Source organism: Pan paniscus, chromosome 16 (genome assembly GCF_029289425.2).
Source record: "Pan paniscus chromosome 16, NHGRI_mPanPan1-v2.0_pri, whole genome shotgun sequence".
NCBI classification, from domain to species: Eukaryota; Metazoa; Chordata; class Mammalia; order Primates; family Hominidae; genus Pan; species Pan paniscus.
This window is the reverse complement of record NC_073265.2, coordinates 62,787,570-62,809,341: the sequence shown is the minus strand read 5'-3', so window position 1 is coordinate 62,809,341 and position 21,772 is coordinate 62,787,570. Positions and strand designations below refer to the sequence as shown.

At 43.6% G+C, this 21,772-nt stretch overlaps 1 protein-coding gene across 6 annotated transcripts in view; it reads left to right on the top strand.

Moving 5' to 3' along the window:
• The window catches only part of NPTN (neuroplastin), a 73,444-nt gene that overhangs the window by 48,320 nt on the left and 3,352 nt on the right, over positions 1 to 21,772 (top strand). For 4 of the 6 annotated variants that reach the window (XM_034939104.3, XM_034939103.3, XM_057299885.2 and 1 more), the window contains 2 exons: positions 11,441 to 11,574; positions 14,733 to 15,006. In XM_034939104.3, coding sequence (XP_034794995.1) covers positions 11,441 to 11,574; positions 14,733 to 15,006 — 408 coding nt within the window. Of the gene's footprint in view, positions 1 to 11,440; positions 11,575 to 14,732; positions 15,007 to 15,348; positions 21,763 to 21,772 lie in introns of all 6 variants that reach the window. The other 2 variants (XR_008954838.2, XR_010109956.1) reach the window with 2 other exon arrangements.

Sequence of the window (21,772 nt, the reverse complement as noted above, 5' to 3'; positions counted from 1 at the left end):
CTTTCCCATCTGCCTTTTCCTGTCTTTCAGAACATTTCTGGGGTGTTGTTTGGGCTCAGCACTGTGGGAAGTGAAGGATTTAGCCTAGCCAGGGACTGGGCATTATCTGTCAGATTACCAAATCTTGAGTTATCTGTGGTCTACAAAAGAAAAGAAGGCTGAAGGAACCAGACAGAGGGACGGTGGCCTGGGAACAGAGCCAAGATGATCATGTTTTTTAACCAAAGCCTGTAGATCACCGTCAAGAAAGGAATTTGGAGGATAGGAGTATCTACATGTAGTGGGGGAGGCCTTGTATCTGGAGCAGGTTTTTAAATTCTCTTCCTTTTTTTTTTTTTTTTTTTTTTTTAAAGGACACAATGTGGCATAGTATAAACAGGAAGATACTGTTGAGGGTTACGTTTCTCAGGTATTCGGCAGGTGATCTGCACAGATGCAGAGAAGGAAGATGGAGCAGAGCCGGTCAGGAGAGGGAAGACAGCAGTGATGAGGCCTTGTGGAGCCCAAAGCCCCACCTCCCTGGGATCCACTCAGCTAATACTGAGGAGGGCATCTCTGTCCTCAGCTTGTGACTCTTCAGAGGCTGTGGTACCAGAGTGCACACCTTATAGAGAATACATGAATGAATAGATGTTGAAATTTTCTACCCCTATAATTTTTCAACCTTTTGCCCCTTACTCCTTCCCTCTTCTCCTTCCTTCCTTTTCTAAAATTTTTTTTTAAAAAGTGCTCACAAAAAAGCAAATTAAAAATCCCCGTATCATTTACAAAGTAAAAAGAGAAAAGTTGCTCTCATGACTCCCAAGCAGTATCCTTATCCCTTAACCATTTTGATTAGTACAAGAAAGAAGGAGTTTGAATTTTATTGCTGTTTTTGGAAGAGGATTTTGTTGGTCATCCAATCCTTTGCAACAAATATGTCACTGCCTCTTGTGAGAGGCACTTACCAGCCCAGAAGGGGGTTGAGCCTGTTGTCTTACTAGGTTCATCTCACCCTCCTTATTGGACATTTCAAATGAGTTTCAGTCTTTTGGCTGCTGTGAGAGCCAGGATTGATCTTGTTTTTCTCCTCCCTACTCCTTAGCTTTCTCTATATTTGACTATTAAGAATAAAGGTTAGGATTTCTATAAGTGGCCTTGCCCTGCCTTCCTATTTCCTACTCTGTCATGGTGCATTACAAGTGACATATTAATCCAGACTGGCTAAGGCAGTGTGGTGGGGATGAAGATCATTGTGAAGAACAGTGATACCCAGACCACATTCACACGGCACTTTCAGCATGCACAGCATCTCCACCGTCCTTTCTTCACTGACAGTCAGGAAAGGCAGCTAGTGTGATAGGTGAGGATGCGTAGAGGTTGTGACATCCTTTAGGTGAGAACTGATGTCAAAGCAACCTGCTTCTGACTCAGAATTGCTGTGACTTGAGAAGTCTTTGAAGGCATAATAATATCATGAAGCTGCCAGGGCATTTTGAACATTAACTTCAGCCCAAAAACCACACCTGCACTTTCTTTTCCTCTCTTCGGGGTGCCACCCTGACCTTCCTTAATAAGAATAAGAATAGCTAACATTATTGCACACTTACTGTGGGTCAGGCACTGTGCTAGGTGCATTATTTGTTCCTTTTCTCTCCTTTAGTCTCCACAATTCTATGGGATAAGTGCAATTATTATCTCTACTTTCCAGTTGAGAAAATTGAGGCTTGAGGGAATAACTGGCCCAGTGTCACAGAGTTAACTGGTGAAGCTAGGGTTCTCACTCAGGCACCCTAGCACTAGATCCTGTGCTCCTAAGCACCAAGCCATGGTGCTCTGTTGAGCATGTAACATTTAAAAGGCCTTGACTAAGAGTTAGGAGAAATGTGTTCTAATCGTGGTCCTGCCATTAAACACAGTGACTCTGACCAGTCACTTCCCTTCTCTGAGTCTCAGCTTCCTCAAGTGCATGATGAAGTAGAATGAGATAGCTCATCTTTAAGGTTCCTTTGCTCTGTGTGGCTCTTGACGGTCTAGGTTCCCTTATGTGGACAGAGATGAGAGGTTGTGTATTAGTGTTTCCTAGAGGGACAGAACTTACAGGAGATACATATATGGGGGTTTGTTAAGTATTAACTTACATGGTCACAAGGTCCCACAATAGGCTGCCTGCACGCTTGAGGAGCAAGGAGAGCCAGTCCGAGTCTCAAAACTGAAGAACTTGGAGTCCGATGTTTGAGGGCAGGAAGCATCCAGCACGGGAGAAAGATGTAGGCTGGGAGAGGTTGGTTATTGCAGGAAGTGATTTCCAAGCCCATTTTCCTAGTGTTATTGGAAAATTTCAATTTGTCAGTTTCTCAGCTTGGAAAAGTCACCTGAATGACTCCCACACCTCTACCCACTCATCTCCCTGTCTTGTGGGAGGTATCTGACCTCCAGTACTGGTGCCAGGAAAGGTGATAGAACAGTGGTTCTCAATTTTGATTTAATTCATATGAACTGTGGCTCGGGCATCAGATTAAGGCATATAAGGTGATTATGGTGTACAGCCAGGGTTGAGGGTCACTGTCTTCAAGGAAACTTCTACACCTCTTACACAGTGGTTTCACCTGCAGAAGGAGGCACCTGTCCTAGACTGCTCTAGTGTTCACAACCAATGATGAATCTGCTGTGGGTGGAGAATGCTTGTTGAGCCAAAAGCCTGCATCCTTCTTGCTTCTGTCTTGACCGATCTCATATTCCTTCTTGGGCATAGCTCTTGGCAAGCAGTAAATCTTCACTCTCCCACTGCCGTCAGCCAAGTGTTCATTTTGTCCACCACAAAGATAGGTGTTTTTGGGATTTGATAGGTTGCATGAAGGAAGCAAATAGACCGTAAATGCAGAATCTCTGTGTTTACTTGGAAACAGGCTAGTCATTGACAACACCTTTAAGGATAGATTTTCTTTGAAAATAAGTTGCTGGGTTATGAACATGCTTTAAAAAGTGAGCACCAAGGCCAGGCGCAGTGTCTTGAGCCTGTAATCCCAGCACTTTGGGAGGCCAAGACGGGCAGATCACAAGGTCGGGAGTTCAAGACCAGACCAGCCTGACCAAGGTGGTGAAACCCCGTCTCTACTAAAAAATACAATAATTAGCTGAGCGTCGCGGTGCACGCCTGTGGTCCCAGCTACTCAGGAGGCCGAGGCAGAAGAATCGTTTGAACCCGGGAGGTGGAGGTTGCAGTGAGCTGAGATCGCGCTGCTGCACTCCAGCCTGGGCGACAGAGCGAAACTCCGTCTCAAAAAAAAAAAAAAGAGCACCATATAAGCAGTGTCTGTAAAGAGGCCTTATATCTTGATCACTTTCTTAAGTCTGTTCTGTTAACTTTATTTAATATCATCTGAAACGTGCCTCCATGGCCTGAGTTGACAGTTTCTACAGCATCCAGCCTGGCCTAGAAGCTGACCCTTTGCTCTAAGTGCATCAGGTTGGGTAGCAGAGGGTACTAAGGAACATGCATTCGTCCTCAGCCAGAGTCCCAGACTGCCCAGATAATGAAATTGGGTCAGGTGCTGTTGGGTAACAGAGACTCTTTTGGGACCCCTGTGTTGCTATTTATTAGGATACTGGAGGGATATCCATTAACCAGTGTGACTAGAATATGTGACTAACAAGGCCAGAGAATGAATGAATTCCTGAGTGGATCAGAACTCTCTTCTAAGGGTCTTTTTGTTACTTTGTTGCTCCTACCCCTTGCTCTTGCCACTTAGTCTGTGCCCCACTAAGAGGGTAAAGAGAAGCACAGAGTATTGTCTCTGTCTCCTTCAGGATATGAAGGCTTAGTTAGACGCTCAGACCTGCTTTTAGACCAACAAAATCTGGTTAAGCAGTCCCTTATTAAAAGGCAAGACCATAGAAGGTGAGGCACTAAAATAGGCCATTAATGAGATAATTTATCAGTATCTGACATGATTAAACCTTATTTTTAGAGCTACAAACAAAAGTCCTGTTTGTATCAGCAAATGGGGAGAGCACATAGTAATCAGTATCTTTGATTTCTTAGAACTAATGACAGAGTCGAAGCCTTAGCCTTTCCTTTCCCTGACTGATGTTTAAATGCTTGGCCCTGAGTTCCAACCATGTTCTAGATTAGTATGGAGATGTAATTTAATCCTCACAGGACCTCTGAAACATGTGAGTATTACTCTTATTTTACAATACTAAAACTCAGAGTATTTGACGTGATCTGCCCTGGGTTACTCAGTTGGTGAGTAATAGAGTCGAGATCAAGTCCAGATTTCCATGTTTTCAGGTCTGAAGCTCTGCTCTTTACGCTACACTAATACAGAGTAAAGTCTGACAGGTAAATAGGTTCTGCTTTGGGTCTAAGGTAAATTGGTTCTGCTTTGGGTCTAAGGTGTTTTAGCACATCTACAAGGAAAGATAACTTTTGGGCTCTTTGCTCTGCAGTTACCAGTAATACATGGTAACAAATATATACATATATAACAAATATATACATATATACATATATAACATGTATATACATATATAACAAATATATATAACATGTATATACATATATACATATATAACAAATATATACATATATATAATATATATATTTATGTATATATAAATATATATTATATATAATATATATATTTATGTATATATAAATATATATTATATATAATATATATATTTATGTATATATAAATATATATATTTTGTATATATACATATATAAAATATATAATATATATTATATATTTTATATAATATATATTATATATTTTATATATATTAATTATATATAATATATTATATATAATTAATATATATTATATATATTATATATATATAAAATATATATTTTTTAAAGTTTTACTTTAAGTTCTGAGATATATGTACAGAACGTGCAGGTTTGTTACATAGGTATACTTGTGCCATGGTGATTTGCTGCACCTATCAACCCATCATCTAGGTTTTAAGCCCCACATGCATTAGGTGTTTGTCCTAATGGTCTCCCTCCTCGCATGTTGTATATTTTTATTTTTGTGGACTCTATTCTAGTTTATTTTCCCCTCAGTATATTAAAGTACAAAAAGCATAGTCTCTGGATTCAGACAACCCTGAACTTGGATTCTGGCATTACCATTTAAACATTAAATTACTTTTCCAAACTTGAGTTTTCCAGTTTTAAAAAGTGGGGTAATGTCTGCTTCATCAATTGGTATATTTGTATCTATACATACAAAAATGCATAATAAATTACCCCAAAACTTAGTGGCATAAAATGATAAGCACTTACCACCTCACCGTTTTCCTGAGTCAGTAATTAGGGAGCAGCTTAGTGGGGTGTTCTGGCTTGGGGTCTTTCCTGAGATTTTGGTCAAGCTGTTGGCTGGAGCTGCAGTCATCTGAAAGCTTGACCAGAGCTGGAGGATCCACTCCATGTGTACAGCTCACTCACATGGCTCTTGGCAGTGGCCCTCAGTTCCTCAGTGTGCCCCTCTCCATTGGTTGGTTGAGTGTCCCCCAGTATGGCGGCCACCCTTTCCCAGAGTGTCAAATAAAGAGGGGAAGTGGTGTTCTCCTCCTCCCCACACACCAAGGCAGGAGTGAAGACTGTTCCTAGCCCCCTTCCCAATCTTGACCTTTAAGTCTGGGTCCTTTCAGAATAGTGACTTTTCAGAGGCAGTGCAGCTGCCGACTCAACTTTTAGCATTCTAGATGGTTCTAATGTACAGTCTTGGAAATGAGTCCCCAAAGCAAAAGCTGATAGTACTGAATTCATAGTACTATTGCCAATAACTGGCCCAAAGTGGGTGTCTTCTTTGGGTCAAAGAATGAAAATGGGAAAATGTACCACATATAAGCTGATACCTGAAATTTATATCCCTAACATAGAACATTTCCCTGAACTCCAGACTTGCTGTTTTACTGCCTACTTGATATTTTTACTTGGATTTTTTTTTTTTGAGACGGAGTCCCCTCTGTCGCCCAGGCCGGAGTGCAGTGGCGCGATCTCAGCTTACTGCAAGCTCCACCTCTTGGGTTCGTGCCATTCTCCTGCCTCAGCCTCCTGAGTAGCTGGGACAACAGGCTCCCGCCACCGTGCCTGGCTAATTTTTGTATTTTTAGTAGAGACGGGGTTTCACCGTGTTAGCCAGGGATGGTCTTGATCTCCTGACCTCGTGATCCGCCTGCCTCAGCCTTCCCAATACTTGGATGTTAAATAAGTATCTTTTTTTTTTTTTTTTGAGACAGAATCTTACTCTGTCGCCCAGGCTGGAGTGCAATGGCATGATCTTGGCTTACTGCAGCCTCCACCTCCCGGGTTCAAGCGATTCTCTCGCCTCAGCCTCCCAAGTAGCTGGGATTACAGGCACCTGCCATTATGCCTGGCTAATTTTTGTATTTTTGTAGAGACAAGGTTTCACCATGTTGGCCAGGCTGGTCTCAAACTCCTGACCTTAGGTGATCTGCCCACCTCGGCCTCCCAAAGTGCTGGGATTACAGGTGTGCGCCACTGCACCTAGCCAGCCACCACACCTAGCCATATGTTAAATAAGTATCTTAAACTTACCATGTTCTAGACCTTGACCTTCTGGTTTTTACCACCACTGTTTCTCAGTCTTTTAACAAAACAAACTAAGATTAAGCAAACAAAAAACACTCTTATTCTTTTGCAATCTTCCTCATCTTAGTAACTGTCAACTCCATTCTCACAGTTACACAGGCCAAAACCTTGGTGTCATCCTTGACTCCTTTTCTTCTCACAGTCCACATTCAATCTTTAGCAAATATGTTAACTCAACCTCCAAAATATACCTGGAATCTCACCATTTCTCCTTATTTCCACTGTTACTGCCCCCATGGAAACCAGCCTCTCCCTTGCCTGGGTTACTGTAATAGCCTCCTGCTTGGTCTTGCTTCCACTGCTGTCTCTGCAGTTCTTGTTCACATAGTAGCCACAGGGAGCCTGTTAAAACACACCCATCATTTTATACCTGCACATAGTACTCACCAGTGGCTTCCCGGCTGACTCACTGTAACTGCCAAAGTCATTATGGTGGCCTACAAAGTCCTGTCTAATCTGGGTCCCCAGTCTCTCTGATTTCTTTTATTTCCTGCTCTCTTCTCCTTGCTTACTATGTTCCAATCAAATCCTCTTTGCTGTTCCTTGTACATAACAAGCACAATCCTACCTCAAGACCTTTGCATTTCCCTTGACCTAGAGTGTTCTTCCTACAGATATGTGTGAACTACTCCCTTCTTTTCTTTTTTGCTGGGAGACCAGAGTTTTATTACTATTCAAATCAGTCTCCCCTAGCATTCAGGGAGCAGAGTTTCTAAGGATAACTTGGTGGTTGGGGGAAGCCAGTGAGCCAGGAGTGCTGATTGGTTAGAGCTGAAATCATAGGGAGTCAGAGCTGATTTCTTGTGCTCAGTCAGTTCCTGGGTGGGGGTCACAGGATCAGATGAGCCAGTTTATTGATCTGGGTGGGGCCAGCTGATCCATCAAGTGCAAGGTCTGCAAAATATCTCAAGCACTGATCTTAGGAGCAGTTTAGGGAGGGTCAGAATCTTGTAGCTTCCAGCTGCATGACTCCTAAACCATAATTTCTAATCTTGTGTCTAATGTTACTTCTACAAAGGCAATCTAGTCCTCAGGCAAGAAGGGGGTCTGTTTTGGGAAAGGGTTGTTACCATCTTTGTTTAAACTATAAGTTTCTCCCAAAGTTAGTTCAGCCTGAGCCCAGGAGTGAACAAGGACAGCTTGGAGGTTAGAAGTAAGATGAAGCAGTTAAGTTCGATCTCTTTCACTGTCTCAGTCATAATTTTGCAAAGACGGTTTCAGTCCCTCCCTTTGGGTTTTATAACACCTTAATCTTAAGGTGTAGGCTCTGAAGATGGCAAAAGGCCATCTTCAGATCGACTTCAAGAAGGCTTCTTCCTGCTGATAGGGGACATTGTGGGAATGGGAGTGAACCCCAAGGTGAGAAGAGTGGAACTGCCTTGTAACTGTCTGAGTGTACTCATGCAGGCCTGGCTAGGATTCCAAGGCTTGTGTGGGAAAAACATTATTACTCTCATCTATAGTTTTACTACAGTGTTTAAGTGAATAGCCTACTGTAACGTAAATAACGAGTCCTAGGATGAGGAGTACAATTCCCAATTTTAAAAGCAAAGATTTGAAAGCATTAGTTTGGGGACTTCCAACCCACAAAGAATTTAGAATTTCATCTAAACTGCAGAAAAAAACCTCAAGAACAGCTAACAACAGTATACTATAGTTTTTCTTTTGAAGCGTAATTTTTCTCTCTCCAGTCCCCATTTTTATTAAAAACAAATCATGATAGAACTGATTTATTTATAAAATAAACTTATTCTTACTGTACTTGGCCTGATTATTTGCATAAAGTGCAGCAAGAGTAGTTATTTTTCACTTAGGCTTTTTAAATTGGCTTTGACAGAACTCTGTTCCATGAAGAATCTCAGATAAGACTGTTAAAAAGTCGAGCCCAGCCATGGGTTTGTACCCTCAAATACTTATGAGTTGGGCAAATTCCTCTCCTCTTGAGGTCCCAAGATAACTTGGGGTTCCTGGCCTGTTAGAAAGTGACATTCTTAGCCAGGCGCAGTGGCTCACACCTGTAAACCCAGCACTTTGGGAGGCTGAGGCGGGTGGATCACTTCAGGTCAGTAGTTTGAGACCAGCCTGGCCAACATGGTGAAACCCCATCTCTACTAAAAATACAAAAATTAGCCAGGTATGGTGGCAGATGCCTATAATCCTAGCTACTTGGGAGGCCAAGGCAGAAGAATCACTTGAACCCAGAAGGTGGAGGTTGCAGTGAACCAAGATCACACCACTGCATTCCAGCCTGGCCAACAGAGAGAGACTGCATCTCAAAAAAAAAAAAAAAAAAATACATTCTTTACTTACCACAGGTCAGGAACCTTGTATATACTCCCTTATTTTCTTCACGACCATGCTAAAGTTCATCTCATCACAAAAGCCTTACCCAACCAGTCTGACATATCTGGTGTGTAGTGGGTGCTCAGCAGGTGTTTGCCAGATGAATGAAGCATGGCTGGCTGGAGCAGCACATGGTAACCCTTCGGGCATGCTGGGTCCTGTGTGGCTATGGAGCCTGCTCCTTGGAGTGCTTGGAATTTATGGACTGAAGTAAGCTCTGAGAAAGGGTGACCAGGTTGAACAGTCAGCCTAAGAAGTGACTGAGTAGCTGTGGGAAAAGTTCGGCTTTGTGGGAATGAGATAGAGCCAGGTTGACCACTTCCTTCTGTAGTAAGAAACTTTGCCTGGAAAAAAAAAGATATTTCCTTTGAAACGTACTATCTAGAAAACACTTCACACTGAGTGTTACTCAGCAGGCCTCAGTTTGGCAGGGACTGGTTACAGAGACAGCTTGGGGCCTTGCCCAGTGCATGCCCATCCAGGTGCCTCTGGAGGGTGAGTCTAAAACCAGTTTGTGCCTGGGAAGCACATTCTGTGACTAGTAGGACTTTGCATTGTTTTTAAGCCAAGAAAAACCAAGCCAGTCAAAGGTGGAACATGAGATTAGCCCCAATGCAATTGTACAGGCTTCTACAGTCTCAAGATGAATGTTTTGACATCCTGTTCATCTATCCAAGAACACTGGGAGGTAGACAAGGACACGAGGTGTCTCCATTTGATAATGGCTGTAGCAGCAAAGCCCAGAATAACGAAAGAACCAACAAAACTGGAATTGCGACCAAGGCATATCGATTCTCTTTCCTATCTTGGATAACAGAGTGACATCCAGCCTGCTTTGACTTTTATTGCTCTCAGATTACTGTAACCCGGCTGGGCGTGGTGGCTCACGCCTGTAATCCCAACACTTTGGGAGGCTGAGGCGGGCAGATCATCTGAGGTTAGCAGTTCGAGACTGGCCTGACCAACATGGTGAAACCCCATCTCTCCTAAAAATACAAAATTAGCCGGGCGTGATGGCTCACGCCTGTAATCCCAACACTTTGGGAGGCCAACGCGGGCAGAACACCTGAGGTCAGGAGTTCAAGACCAGCCTGACCAACATGATGAAACCCCATCTCTCCTAAAAATACAAAATTAGCTGGGCATGGTGGCACATGCCTGTAATCCCAGCTACTCAGGAGGCTGAGGCAGGAGAATTGCTTGAAACCAGGAGTTGGAGGTTGCAGTGAGCCAAGATCACACCATTGCACTCCAGCCTAGGCGACAAGAGCGAAACTCTGTCTCCAAAAAAAATTACTGTAACTGGTGAAGCATTGGCGGGTAATATAGTTACGATAAAATAAAGCTAAATCCAAAGAATTAGTTTTTATCTCAGGCTTCTTTGATCCTTGAAACTTACTTAATTTTTAGACTAGAGTTGTTGTTTATTTCTTCCTAAGTGATCCCTATAAATAGAGAAGACCAACGGCCTCTAGCATGTCTTGAAATTCCTTCTATATTGGGTTCAGTCTAGGAAACTGTTGCAAATCAGGTGTCCAAGGCAGATTCTTAAGTTGTTAATAAAAGGTCTTAGGGCCAGGTGCAGATGCAAACACCTGTAATCCCAGCACTTTGGGAGGCCAAGGTGAGAGGATCACTTGAGGTCAGGAGTTCAGGACCAGCCTGGGCAATATAGTAAGACCCCGTCTATACAAGAAATTTAAAAATTAACCAGGTGTGGTGGCATGTGCCTGTAGTTTTAGTTACTTGGGAGCTGAGGATCACTTAAGCCCAGGAGCTTGAGGCTACAGTGAGCAGTGATCATGCCACTATGCTCCAGCCTGGACGATAGAATAAGACCCCATCTCAATCAGTCATTCAATTAAAAAAAAAATCTCTTGGGACACTGGTTGAATTTCCTGTTCATTCCTTTCTTCCTCCTTGTGAAGACCAGTTTCTGGATTCCCTCTTTCCTGGGAGAGCCTTGGTCATTGTTACTTATTGAGTAGCTTCTCCAAGCATTCATTGTTTTTACATACCTTGTAATAGGACTTGATTGTAGTTGTTTTATCTCAGAATCTCATTTCCTTAAGGGAATGTGTGATATTTGACAGGATGCATAACTGTTGTTCATGCAGGTGTTTTAAGAAAAAACTTGGGCCGATAGAAGAGATAATAGTGTTTGTTTGCATTTTCTTTAAAGGTGGGCTTAATTGAGGGCAGTTGGACCTGCATCCTTTTCCAGTAGGTTGGAGAATCACCTACATTAGTAGAGCCTCATATATTAGTAACCCTGGTATCTGCCTGGGCATCTTTAGCGGGTGGGGGGTAGAGGATGGGTTTGGTCCCTTTACCCTATTCTGACCTGAAATGCTCTTCATCAAAGCTGAGTATGACAGTAAGCATAAAGACTGACTACATTACAAGCAGGGCTCTGAGCCAGAAGGTGGGGCCTTTGTATCCTGTTTGGAGTAGACTTCCGTGGTAACTGCGTCTAACGCTTTCTCACAGCCGCTCCTGACATCACTGGCCATAAACGGAGTGAGAACAAGAATGAAGGGCAGGATGCCACTATGTATTGCAAGTCAGTTGGCTACCCCCACCCAGACTGGATATGGCGCAAGAAGGAGAACGGGATGCCCATGGTGAGTAGGAGGCAGGCCCAGGTCTCTGGTTGCTGGAGTTTTCCCTGCAGAGGTCCAGACACGTGGGTCAGTTACTGTAGTAGCTGTATCCTCGGATGTGTGCATGGCGAGGGTCACCCTTTCTAGAGTCACGGTTTACAGCATGAATCAAGAGGTCATTGACAGTCTCTTCCAGCACAAAAATCCCTGTACATGATTTGTTAAAGCTGTCCCTCTGGTAAGAGATTAGATTGCTCACTGTATTAGTCCATTCTCACTTTGCTCTAAAGAACTTCCAGAGACTGGGTAATTTATGAAGAAAAAAGGTTTAATTGGCTCATGATTCCACAGGCTTTACAGGAAGCATTGCCGGGGAGGCCTCAGGAAACACAGGAAAGATGATCTTTCCTATCTTAGACAACAGAGTGACATCTGGCCTGCTTTGAGTTTTATTGCTTTCAGATTACTGTAACTGAAGGTGAGGCATTGACAGGTAATATAGTTAAGATAAAGCTAAATCCAAAGAATTAGTCTCCCCCTCAGGCTTCTTTGATCCTTGAAACTTACCTATTTTTTAGACTGCAGTTGCTGTTTATTTCTTCTCAAGTGATACCTGTAAGTAGAGAAACTTAGAATCATGGTGGAAGGTGAAGGGGAAGCAGGCAGGTCCTAGGTGGCTGGAGAGGAGGAAGAGAGTGAAGGAGGGAGATGCTACACACTTTTAAACAACCGGGTCTCATGAGAATTCACTGTCAGGAGAACAGCAAGGGGGATATCCGCCCCCATGATCCTGTCACCTCCCACAAGGCCCCTCCTCCAACACTGGGGATTATAATTCAACATGAAATTGGGGTGAAGACAAAATCCAAACCATATCACTTGCCTTCAGGATAGGACACTGAAAGAACCGAGCCTAATTCTCGTTCATTTATCCTGAAGAAAATACTGTTTTTGAAGTGGTCTTAGAGAACCTGCCTTGTTTTTTTAGTAGGAAACAAGGTACTGAGGGCAATTATTAGTACATTCCTGCAACACAGAACATACTGATAAGGAATCGGGGCAACCTGAGGAGGCCCAAGGGCAGCCTTGGCAGCCTTAGACATTGGGAACCTGATGGTATTTGCCCCAGAAAATGTCAAAGAGAACATCTTTTCCGATCAGTGGGATGATTCATGATGTTGTTTGGAGAGTCAGAGCTTTAGAACCTCACTTTCTCTCTCATTATGATTGTTGACCCGTTACCTTTTCTGTCAGAGAGCGTGTCAAGCATTCCTCTGATCCCATGGATCCTCTTTGATTATCAGTCTTCAGAATCCAAAAGGACCTTAAAGATCATTAATCCATCTTCTTTGGAAGGGTTCCATAGTAGCCAAGATAAATTAGTGGCAAAACCAAGAGTTGTATCTAGTTTTTTTAAATTTCAAGTCCATTATTCTTCCTACTTCATGACATCTTGATAATAAAATGTTGAGTTGTGATAATGACTCCAACATCAGCGATGATTTCAGAGACCCGTTAACGAGGAGCAGGATGAGGATTGGCGAGGTGAAGATGCTGAGTCTTTTTTACAAGACACTGAACTTTCTAAGGCACTGGAGAGGAAATGTCCACTTCTCTCTGCTGGTCACTGGGAAGGAGTGCCCTTGAGCTTTTGCCAAAGCAGGTTGGAATTAACTCAGTATGTGTTTTAATCTGAAAGATGAAGCTTGAGGCATCACAGACTAGCTGTTTTAAAAGCTACGAGTTCCCCATTTCAGATGTACCTGCACTCAAATGCTGACAAGATTGTATGCCATATCTAGAATCATTTCCAGGATAATATTCCCCTTTTTCTCTCCTATTTCTGATTGTGCTTTAGTTGTTGCAGGGTAAAGACACATGAGTCTGTTTTTTTCCCTGCCGGGATCTCATGAGCTGAGTGCAGTGAGCCATCCCGCTGAGTCCCGACCTCTGCCTGTGCACTCTTGCACCTCTGCCTTCACACCCATGCGAATCCCTGCCTGCACTGCTCCTCCCTGTTTGATCAGCTGTCCTCCTCCACAGTCTAGTGCAAATGTTAGCTCATGTGTGAAGCTTTCCCTGACTCTTTCCAGCAGTGGCCACTCACTGTGCCCTACAGCACTCTATACACACGCTCTGTTGGGGCTTCTTAACACATTCCTGAAATCAGTCATCCCTTTTTGGATGTCTGGTTCCCTTTTGAGGCCAAGCTCCTTATTCATTTCTAGGTCTGTCTTCTCCCTATCTCACCTTCTCACTCCCACCTACCCTTAGTAGGATATAAAGCATGCAGCATATTTTAGTAAATATTTGTTCTATTTTATTTGTTTGTTTTGTTTTGTGTTAAGACAGGGTCTTGATCTGTCTACCAGGCTGGAGTGCAGCAACCTCCTGGGCTCATGTGATCCTCCTGCCTCAGCCTTCTGTGTAGCTGGGACCACAGGTGTACACCACTATGCTCAGCTAGTTTTATTTTTGATTTTTTGTAGAGATGGGGTCTCAGTTTGTTGCCAAGGCCAGTCTTGAACTCCTGGGCTCAAGCGATCCTCCCACCTTAGCTTCCTAAAGTGCTGAGATTACAGGCATGAGCCTCTATGCCCAGCCACAAATATTTGTTGATTGATTGAATAACCTTTCCTCTAACCTCTAGTCCTTAAATGAAAGGAAAGTTATGAATTTCCCCCAGTCTGACTAGGAGTGAGTTCTTAGCATTGTTTGTGGAGGAAGTTTAAGGAGACTTCCTCAGAACTCACCAAGTGTGAAGTCAGTGTGCTGACTCTGAGGTCATCAGAGAGGCCTGAGGTCCCCGAGGCATGCCTGACTGTAGGGGTTGTACCCCTCCTTCTGCCGTCCTCTTTCTGCTGTGGTTTCTTACCTGGTGTTGGAGGCAGCATTTACTAGGTTGTTGGACTTTTCTGAGTCTCCAGGCAGTAGGACCTGCACTCACTTCGTGGAAGTCGGGGAAGTCTGGAGGACCGATGGTAAGGGAGGCTTGCCTGGCTCTGTCAGAAGTTGATTTGTTGTTGTTGATACTGAAGGGAAATCATTAATGAAATGTTCCTAGACACTGCTTCCTCGTTCTGGCTGGTGCCTAAAAAGAACGGAGAGCAGTGTGACCCTCTCTTGAACATTAGCTCAGTTACTCACTCTCACCTTTGTGTATTCTCACTTTTTTGCAGGACATTGTCAATACCTCTGGCCGCTTCTTCATCATCAACAAGGAAAATTACACTGAGTTGAACATTGTGAACCTGCAGATCACGGAAGACCCTGGCGAGTATGAATGTAATGCCACCAACGCCATTGGCTCCGCCTCTGTTGTCACTGTCCTCAGGGTGCGGAGCCACCTGGCCCCACTCTGGCCTTTCTTGGGAATTCTGGCTGAAATTATCATCCTTGTGGTGATCATTGTTGTGTATGAGAAGAGGAAGAGGCCAGATGAGGTTCCTGACGGTAAGAGCATCCCTACAAAATAGCTGTACTGCTGGGGTTGGTTCCTTCGGGTGGTTTCCAAGTACCCAAAGAGGACTATAGGGATGTTGGGATTCAATCCCTAAAGGAAAGAAGGAAAATTCTTATACCAGTTCCTAACCCCCTACCCGTAAGAGTTTTTTATTTTTATTTTTTATTTTTATTTTATTTTATTTTTTTTGCATTAGCCATCTAGAGCTGTCCTTAGCTCTCTCCCTCTGTTTGGGTGTTTTCCAAACCCTAGTCCCATCTGCCTTTCAGGCCCCATGTGGTGAATGGGCAGCTGTCAGTCTCTTTGTTCAGCTCTGTCCTCCTTCAATACAGATCATCAGGCAGATTGAGCTTGAGGAGAATCCAAGTCAAGCCTAGAAGCCACCCCAAGATGGCAGGCCACCTGGCCTTTCAGGCAGATTTAAGGTATCTAACTGGTTGTCACATGGTTGCCTGGTGTAGCCCCTGTAGGTAACTGCCCCAGCCCAGTCAGACTGTTCTCAGAAAAGCCATTGGAACAAGCCAGCTTTTGGTTCCTTGGTTGGTCCCTTTGATAGGTTTCCAGCGCTCTCTGCTGGGTGGCTTTCCATCTTGTCTCACAGACAAAGGAGAGTCTGATGTATCCACCCATCTAGTGTAAGACAGAGATAGCAAAGACGGAACAAATGGAGTCCATGCCCTGAGGCTGTGCCCTCAAGCTGGCCTAGGGTCAGAGAAGGGAGGAGATGGTAGCAGCAGAACCACAGCACACCACTGAGCACTGGAAAGAGCAAGAGCTGAAATCTTAGGTTATTGGATATGCCTAGAGTCAGAAAAGCCTTGGGAAATTTTTGGTGATCGATTTTTCCTGTGAAGGGGGAAGCTGCTGATGGAGACTTGTATCTGCAGTACTTCAGGTTCCCAGCTGGCTCCCCATCCCCACCCTATAACATGACCGGCGTACAGAAATTAATTGGCCGACTGTTACCACCACTAGTCTGTCCCTGGCTAGACTAGACAGATGGGTGTGCCCCTGGGCTCAGTGGTAGCCTACCCGGGGTGATGGTGGGGTTGCCAGCTGTAGTCCAGCTGTTCTGGGGCCTGTGTTTGTGCACCTGTGGTGCTGTATCCTGCCCCACAGAGCTGGCTGTCCAGTGGAGAATACAAAATGATATCTGGTGCTCCCTCAGAAAGAATGTGGCCCCAGAGGCATGCCAGTGGCTTTAGACTCTCTGGGAGGACATGTTTGAGAGCAACAGCCCCTTCCCCATCTTTTCCTTTCTTCTCAGCAGTTATAAATCTCTCTGCCTGCAGTAAGTAGAGTGAGTGGCTGGTGAGGAGGTTTGTTGATGACACTGACAATATCTGGTGACTCCCTCCAGATGTGCACTCAGCAGTGAGCTGGGCAGAGGCGTGGGAAGGACGTTGGCTGGGAGCAGACGGCCTCTGCAAATGAATCTCTAGTTTCCTGCAACCTGGGAGTGTCCCCATGAGTTTTACTTTCCTACTTTATGAAGTGAACCTGCTTTCTTTGGGATTTCATGTACTCCTAATGCTTTTTCTCTCCAGGTATTTCTCTTTCCTGCTACATATTAGGACTCCCAAGGCAAGAGTGCACTTTTATTTAGACCTGGGAGTAAAGGGAAAGAGTTGCCTGTCTTTCGTGTGTTTTCAGCTTTGGCTCTGTGGGATCAGTTATGCCTCATTCCTGAAAAGGGCCTTTTTATCCCCCCAGAATGCTTTTGCTTTGCCAATACCACCTTCCTCAGCCTGCCTTTTGGAAAGGTTGAGAAGCTAAAAAGTCAGGTAAGAGAAGGCAGAGATGGACTTCAGAACCTGATTTTTAAATTTTAAGGCAAGGCTGGCTGCCACTGGTGAGAGTGATGCAGCAGCCTAGCGTGTTCCCAGCAGAGGTCTAGTCTTTGCCCTAAGAAGTCACCGTGCTTATGAGGTTGCTATCACAGTGCATGTGGCAGGTTAGATTTGAGAAATGGTTAGGATTGTTCTGTTGGACAAGTGCAGACACCTGCCCAGGGAAGCAGCTCTTTTTTTGTAAGGGTTTCTTGGTTACTGAATTCAAATGGGGGACCAGTTTGTTATAGGAGACATCTGTGGCCAGCAAATCTGAACAGCTTCCTAGAGGGAAAGTACCTCTTTTAAACTAAGTTATTATAGACAGTGAACGAATCCTACCCTTAAAAGAGATGACGGCAGGGTAAGTGCAAAGTAAAACCTCCTTGCTCTAGTCTCTTGGGAGAGTATTGTAATGAAAGCAGCGTTTGCTTCGTTGTTGCATAGGGGTGAAAAATCTGAGATGCTGGAATGATGGCAATGTTTGCCTTCTCTCCTTCCCTTCCTGACAGCCAGTGTGGGCCAGGCTCCACTCTCCATCTTCACACCCTGCCCTTGCTCCAGTATTTCCATTCTGTTTTTCTCCTCTGTCTCTTTCTCTCTTTCTCTCAAACTCCATCCTGCTTCCACCCCTGCCCGCTTTTCTTCTCCTTTCCTGGAAGTAATCATTAAACAAAAGAAAAAGTTGAATGTTCTTTGGTGAGTTTCCTTCTTCTCTGCCTTTTCCTTCTTTAGCCAGTTTCCCTCAACCCCTGTGCACTCCATAGGAAGGACAAACTTACCTGTCTGCTTTCTTCCCATGTGCTTCTCCCCAAATTTTCATATAGATATATACATACACTCCTTTTGGAATAAACGAAGAGGTACATTATATTTGACACAAACTTGGGAGTGTTAAGAGGTGATAAGTGTTTACCTATCTGTGGCTCTGTGTTGGATTTTTTTTATACCATTAGGAAAATGGGAATTTTTTTATAGGCCTGGCATACTTCTACTTTGCCAAATAGCACTTTATTATCAAGATACACCCATGGCTCATTTCAGACTCACTGAACTTTTTTTATATGAATGCACAGTCGTCATATTTTGGGCAGTCTGTGAGCTCTTGGTAACTCATCCCCTTACTACAAAAGCACTAAGTAAACAATACAAAAGTATAAAAGCACAAATTTGAACTTACATAGTTTAGTTTAAGTATGTTTCACTAGAAAATCAAATATTTAGATTTCTCACATTGAAAATGCTTAGGATTGAGGTTTAGCTGCTTCCTTTAAAAAAAAAAAAAAAAAAAAAGCCCCATGTCTTTTTTCTTTACCTACTGGAGTATTCTCAGACCATTTCCTACATGAAAGCACCCACCTGCATTCCTTTAGTCCCCTGTATGGTCTCTTTGAGGATCAGTGCCCACTAGGTTGTCTTGTAGGTGGACTAATCTACAGATCACCTTTACCTTCAGTATTTTCAGGAACAAGTGAATCATGGAGTCAAATAAGAGCTTTGTTTTGTTCACTTGACTCACACTTGACTGTATTCCCTGAAAATGTTAAATGATAATTCTCTAAAAAGACCAGGTCAAGCTAGCAGCCTCTAGGCTTCCATCCATGTCATAGCTGGGCACCTGCTTGGGTGCACCTTCTGTGTTGGTGTCCTGCCGACTGCACTCCAGGAGCAGTCAGCCTGTGCTCCTGAGTCTCCCCTCCCCAGGCCCTGGAGGAATGGGGAGTGAACCCACTTAGTTGCTGAGGCCTGCAGTTCTTCTGGATATTTTAGTGACCTCACAGACAGCAAATTAAAACAGGAGCTGATTTAAGAAAAGAAGTGCTGGCACCAAAAAAGAACTTTCTGTTTTTACCTTGGGATAATTTTTTATAAGCAAGTCAAAGGGACTCTCTTTAAGTTACTGATGGAGAAGATATTTGAGGTTTTTTGGGGGGCCATTTTTAGTGGCTCTGATATATCCAAGCTCTTTTAGACACTTTAGAATGAAGAGCTGTTCTAATGTTCCAAAATCTATTAGTTGGTCAAAACATTTGGTAGCATATGAAGCTTTATACAGACTAGGGATATTGGAAAAGAAATGTGACTTTTAAAATGACACCTAAAACATGCATTCGGTGTCTGGTCTGTTAACTAGGGGCCATCTGGGTCAATAACAAGTTACCTCATGGAGAAAATGCAATAGGACCAAACAAGGAAGGAAATAGGAAGTAACTCAGTCTCTCTTGGGCTTAATGCTAACCTGCTAAGGTCAGGCAAAATTTAAGTGGATTTAGAAACCATAAAACCTTCTAGTGAGATGAATGCAGTGACAAAGGACCTTTGACCAGAGAGTCAACTCTTCATTATTCGGACTTTAAAGCCATCTTTTTGGAGGTGATATTGTATTAGGCAATCCGTTATTTACTAGACATTGCAGAGCACCCCTTCTAGATGATGAGGCGGATATAGGGGGAGTGAGGGCTGTGGTCCATTCGGTTGGGAAGATGGAACACGCAGATAAATCAGTGTGTGCTACAGTTCCACCGGTAACTTCACTCTCATAAGGTGGATTCCAGAAGCATCTTGTTCCCATTCTCCCCCCAGTCCTCTTCCTCTCATCTAGCCAGTGGCTGTAATACTGAGGTGGAGAGAACAGTCATTGTTTAAGCTGGCTATCTTTTGGCCTGAGGGTTTGGGGTATGTTGATATTTGTCGGTTACTATGACTTCTTTTTTTTCCCCCCTCAATTGCATCAAACCCTTAAAACATGGTGGTAAGTGAGCGATATGCATGCTTTTGGAGTTTGTTTAATCTCCGCTTCAGTCTATACGATGCACAGTTCATAATGTTAACACTTTTCTTCAAGTTTACTTCATTCACTTTCACAACTAATTTGGATTTCAGTTTGCTGTTTAATCCTCATTTACTTTGGTTTCTGTATCTTTTTTCTGTAATTCTGTTCTTTCCCTCTCCCCTGACTTCCCTGTTAGGGGTCAAGTCGTTTTTTTGTCTGACCTGTAGGGGAGAGTGGTGCTGCAGATAGTGATTCAGTCCAGGAGAGTGGGGAGACATGAGGCTCTTTTGTTTGTCAGTGTGAAAGTGGATTTGGGGAGACAGATGAAGAGGGCTCCTGGGATTTTGCCCCTTTGTGAATCTCAACTGCTCCCACTTGCAGGCATGGCAGCTATGCCGGAGGCACTGTCGCTAAAACACCTCCATGCAACCCTTTGCATGTTACCAGCTTGTTGGGCTGGAAAGTGACATTACTAATCAGACACCAGGGAATACCCACACTCCAAAAGGAAAAACAGCCCGTGGTGTGAGGTGCTTGGGTTGGTGCCTACAGTGTCATGCTTTGAAAAGATTAGCCTGGCTATTGCGATTCTCCCTCCCCTGCTTTTTATTTTAAATTTGGGAGTAGATTGGTGTATTCTTGATTCGGCTCTCTTGCATTAGAATTTTGTATTTTCGAGTGCACAGCCAGAGCACTAAAAGTATTCCAAGTTTGCTCCTGTGTCTTTTCATTTAAATCCCCAAAGTGCTTAGTTCCTAGCATGTAGCTGAGCTGGCTTGGCCGGGATGCTGAGCATTAGGATGTTGTGAGGGGAGAATTTAGGCTGGGCTTTTGTGTCTTAGTACCTGGTATGTCTTTGTATCTCTCCACTGCATACACAGCACACAGATGTCTTGGGTGTCCTTAAGTCTTAGTTTGTTCTCTGTACCCGTTTGATAGTGTATACTGTTGTTAGTAGTGGACTCCTGTGGACACTAGTGTGTCGCTAGCCTATTGTTTTGGCTGATGAGTCATTGGTTTGTGGTTAGTTCTTTTTTTTGAAATCCTTTTTTGCTCCAGTCACTGTGTGTGCTGGCGGTGGCTTTGCCTCTCTCCGTTGCCTCGAAGGAACAGGTGGAGCAATGTCTCCCTCTGACAGACATTACTCCCGACGTGTGCTCCTGCAGATGCCTAACACTGAGACTGTAATCTCCATAACTGCTTCATGTGCACCAAGCCCCCTTGTGGAATCCTGCTGAGAGTTTTTCTAGAAGCCTTCAGTGAAATCAAACTGTTCTGAATCATTTAGTTTACCTGACTTTTGTATAATAAAAACAAACTAAGAGCACTTACTTGTTCCCTTCCCCTTGTGGGTCTTTTTAAAACATTCTCTCTGTGAATGTGTATCTCTGCTTAAAGGGGATCAAGTTGCACTTAGTTGAAACACGAAAGACTTATAAATCAGAATCATAAAGTATCAATTTAAGAAGGCTTAAACTCATATAATGTCAGCTTTTTGATTTTAAAAAAGTTATCTCATGGCTCCCCTGGGTTTGGCTTCTGGTTTTGGCCAGGGCACAGGAGTGAGCCTGTCTTTCTGAAGTCTTTTCTAGAGGGATGTCACCACTGTTCAGCTTTCCTTGGTGTGTCACAGAACATCCTCTGGTATACATACACTTGTTGCTGGCATAGCCCAGCATGGCTGACCCAATTTAGGTTGAACTATTGTGGTTGCCTCTTCTCAATCTCATTCTCCAGACTAAAGACTCTTCTAAAGATTACAAAACAGCAAGAAAAACAGAGTGCCCTTTGGGGAAGTGAGGATGTGTGGCTAAATGTACAGATGGTACACATCCATTCACATTGCAGGATTGGGCCAAAACTGCATGCATTCACCACAAGAAAACAAACAGCAGGATTTTACAACTGAAATGTTGGTTTGTCTTCTCATCTATTTAAGAGTGAACCACTGGAACTTGGGGACAAGATGAGTATAACAATGTTGCAGCCTATCTGTCCGCTACAGTTGCAGTTTTTCATGACAAGCATTCAAAGTGTTAACTAAAACCATTGAAACAACATACCTGCCATTTAAACTTGAATCTAGAAATAATAACTCCATGAGTGTTTTGCACCTCCAGATGGAATGGCCTTTAATAAATGCTGTGAGTAGCC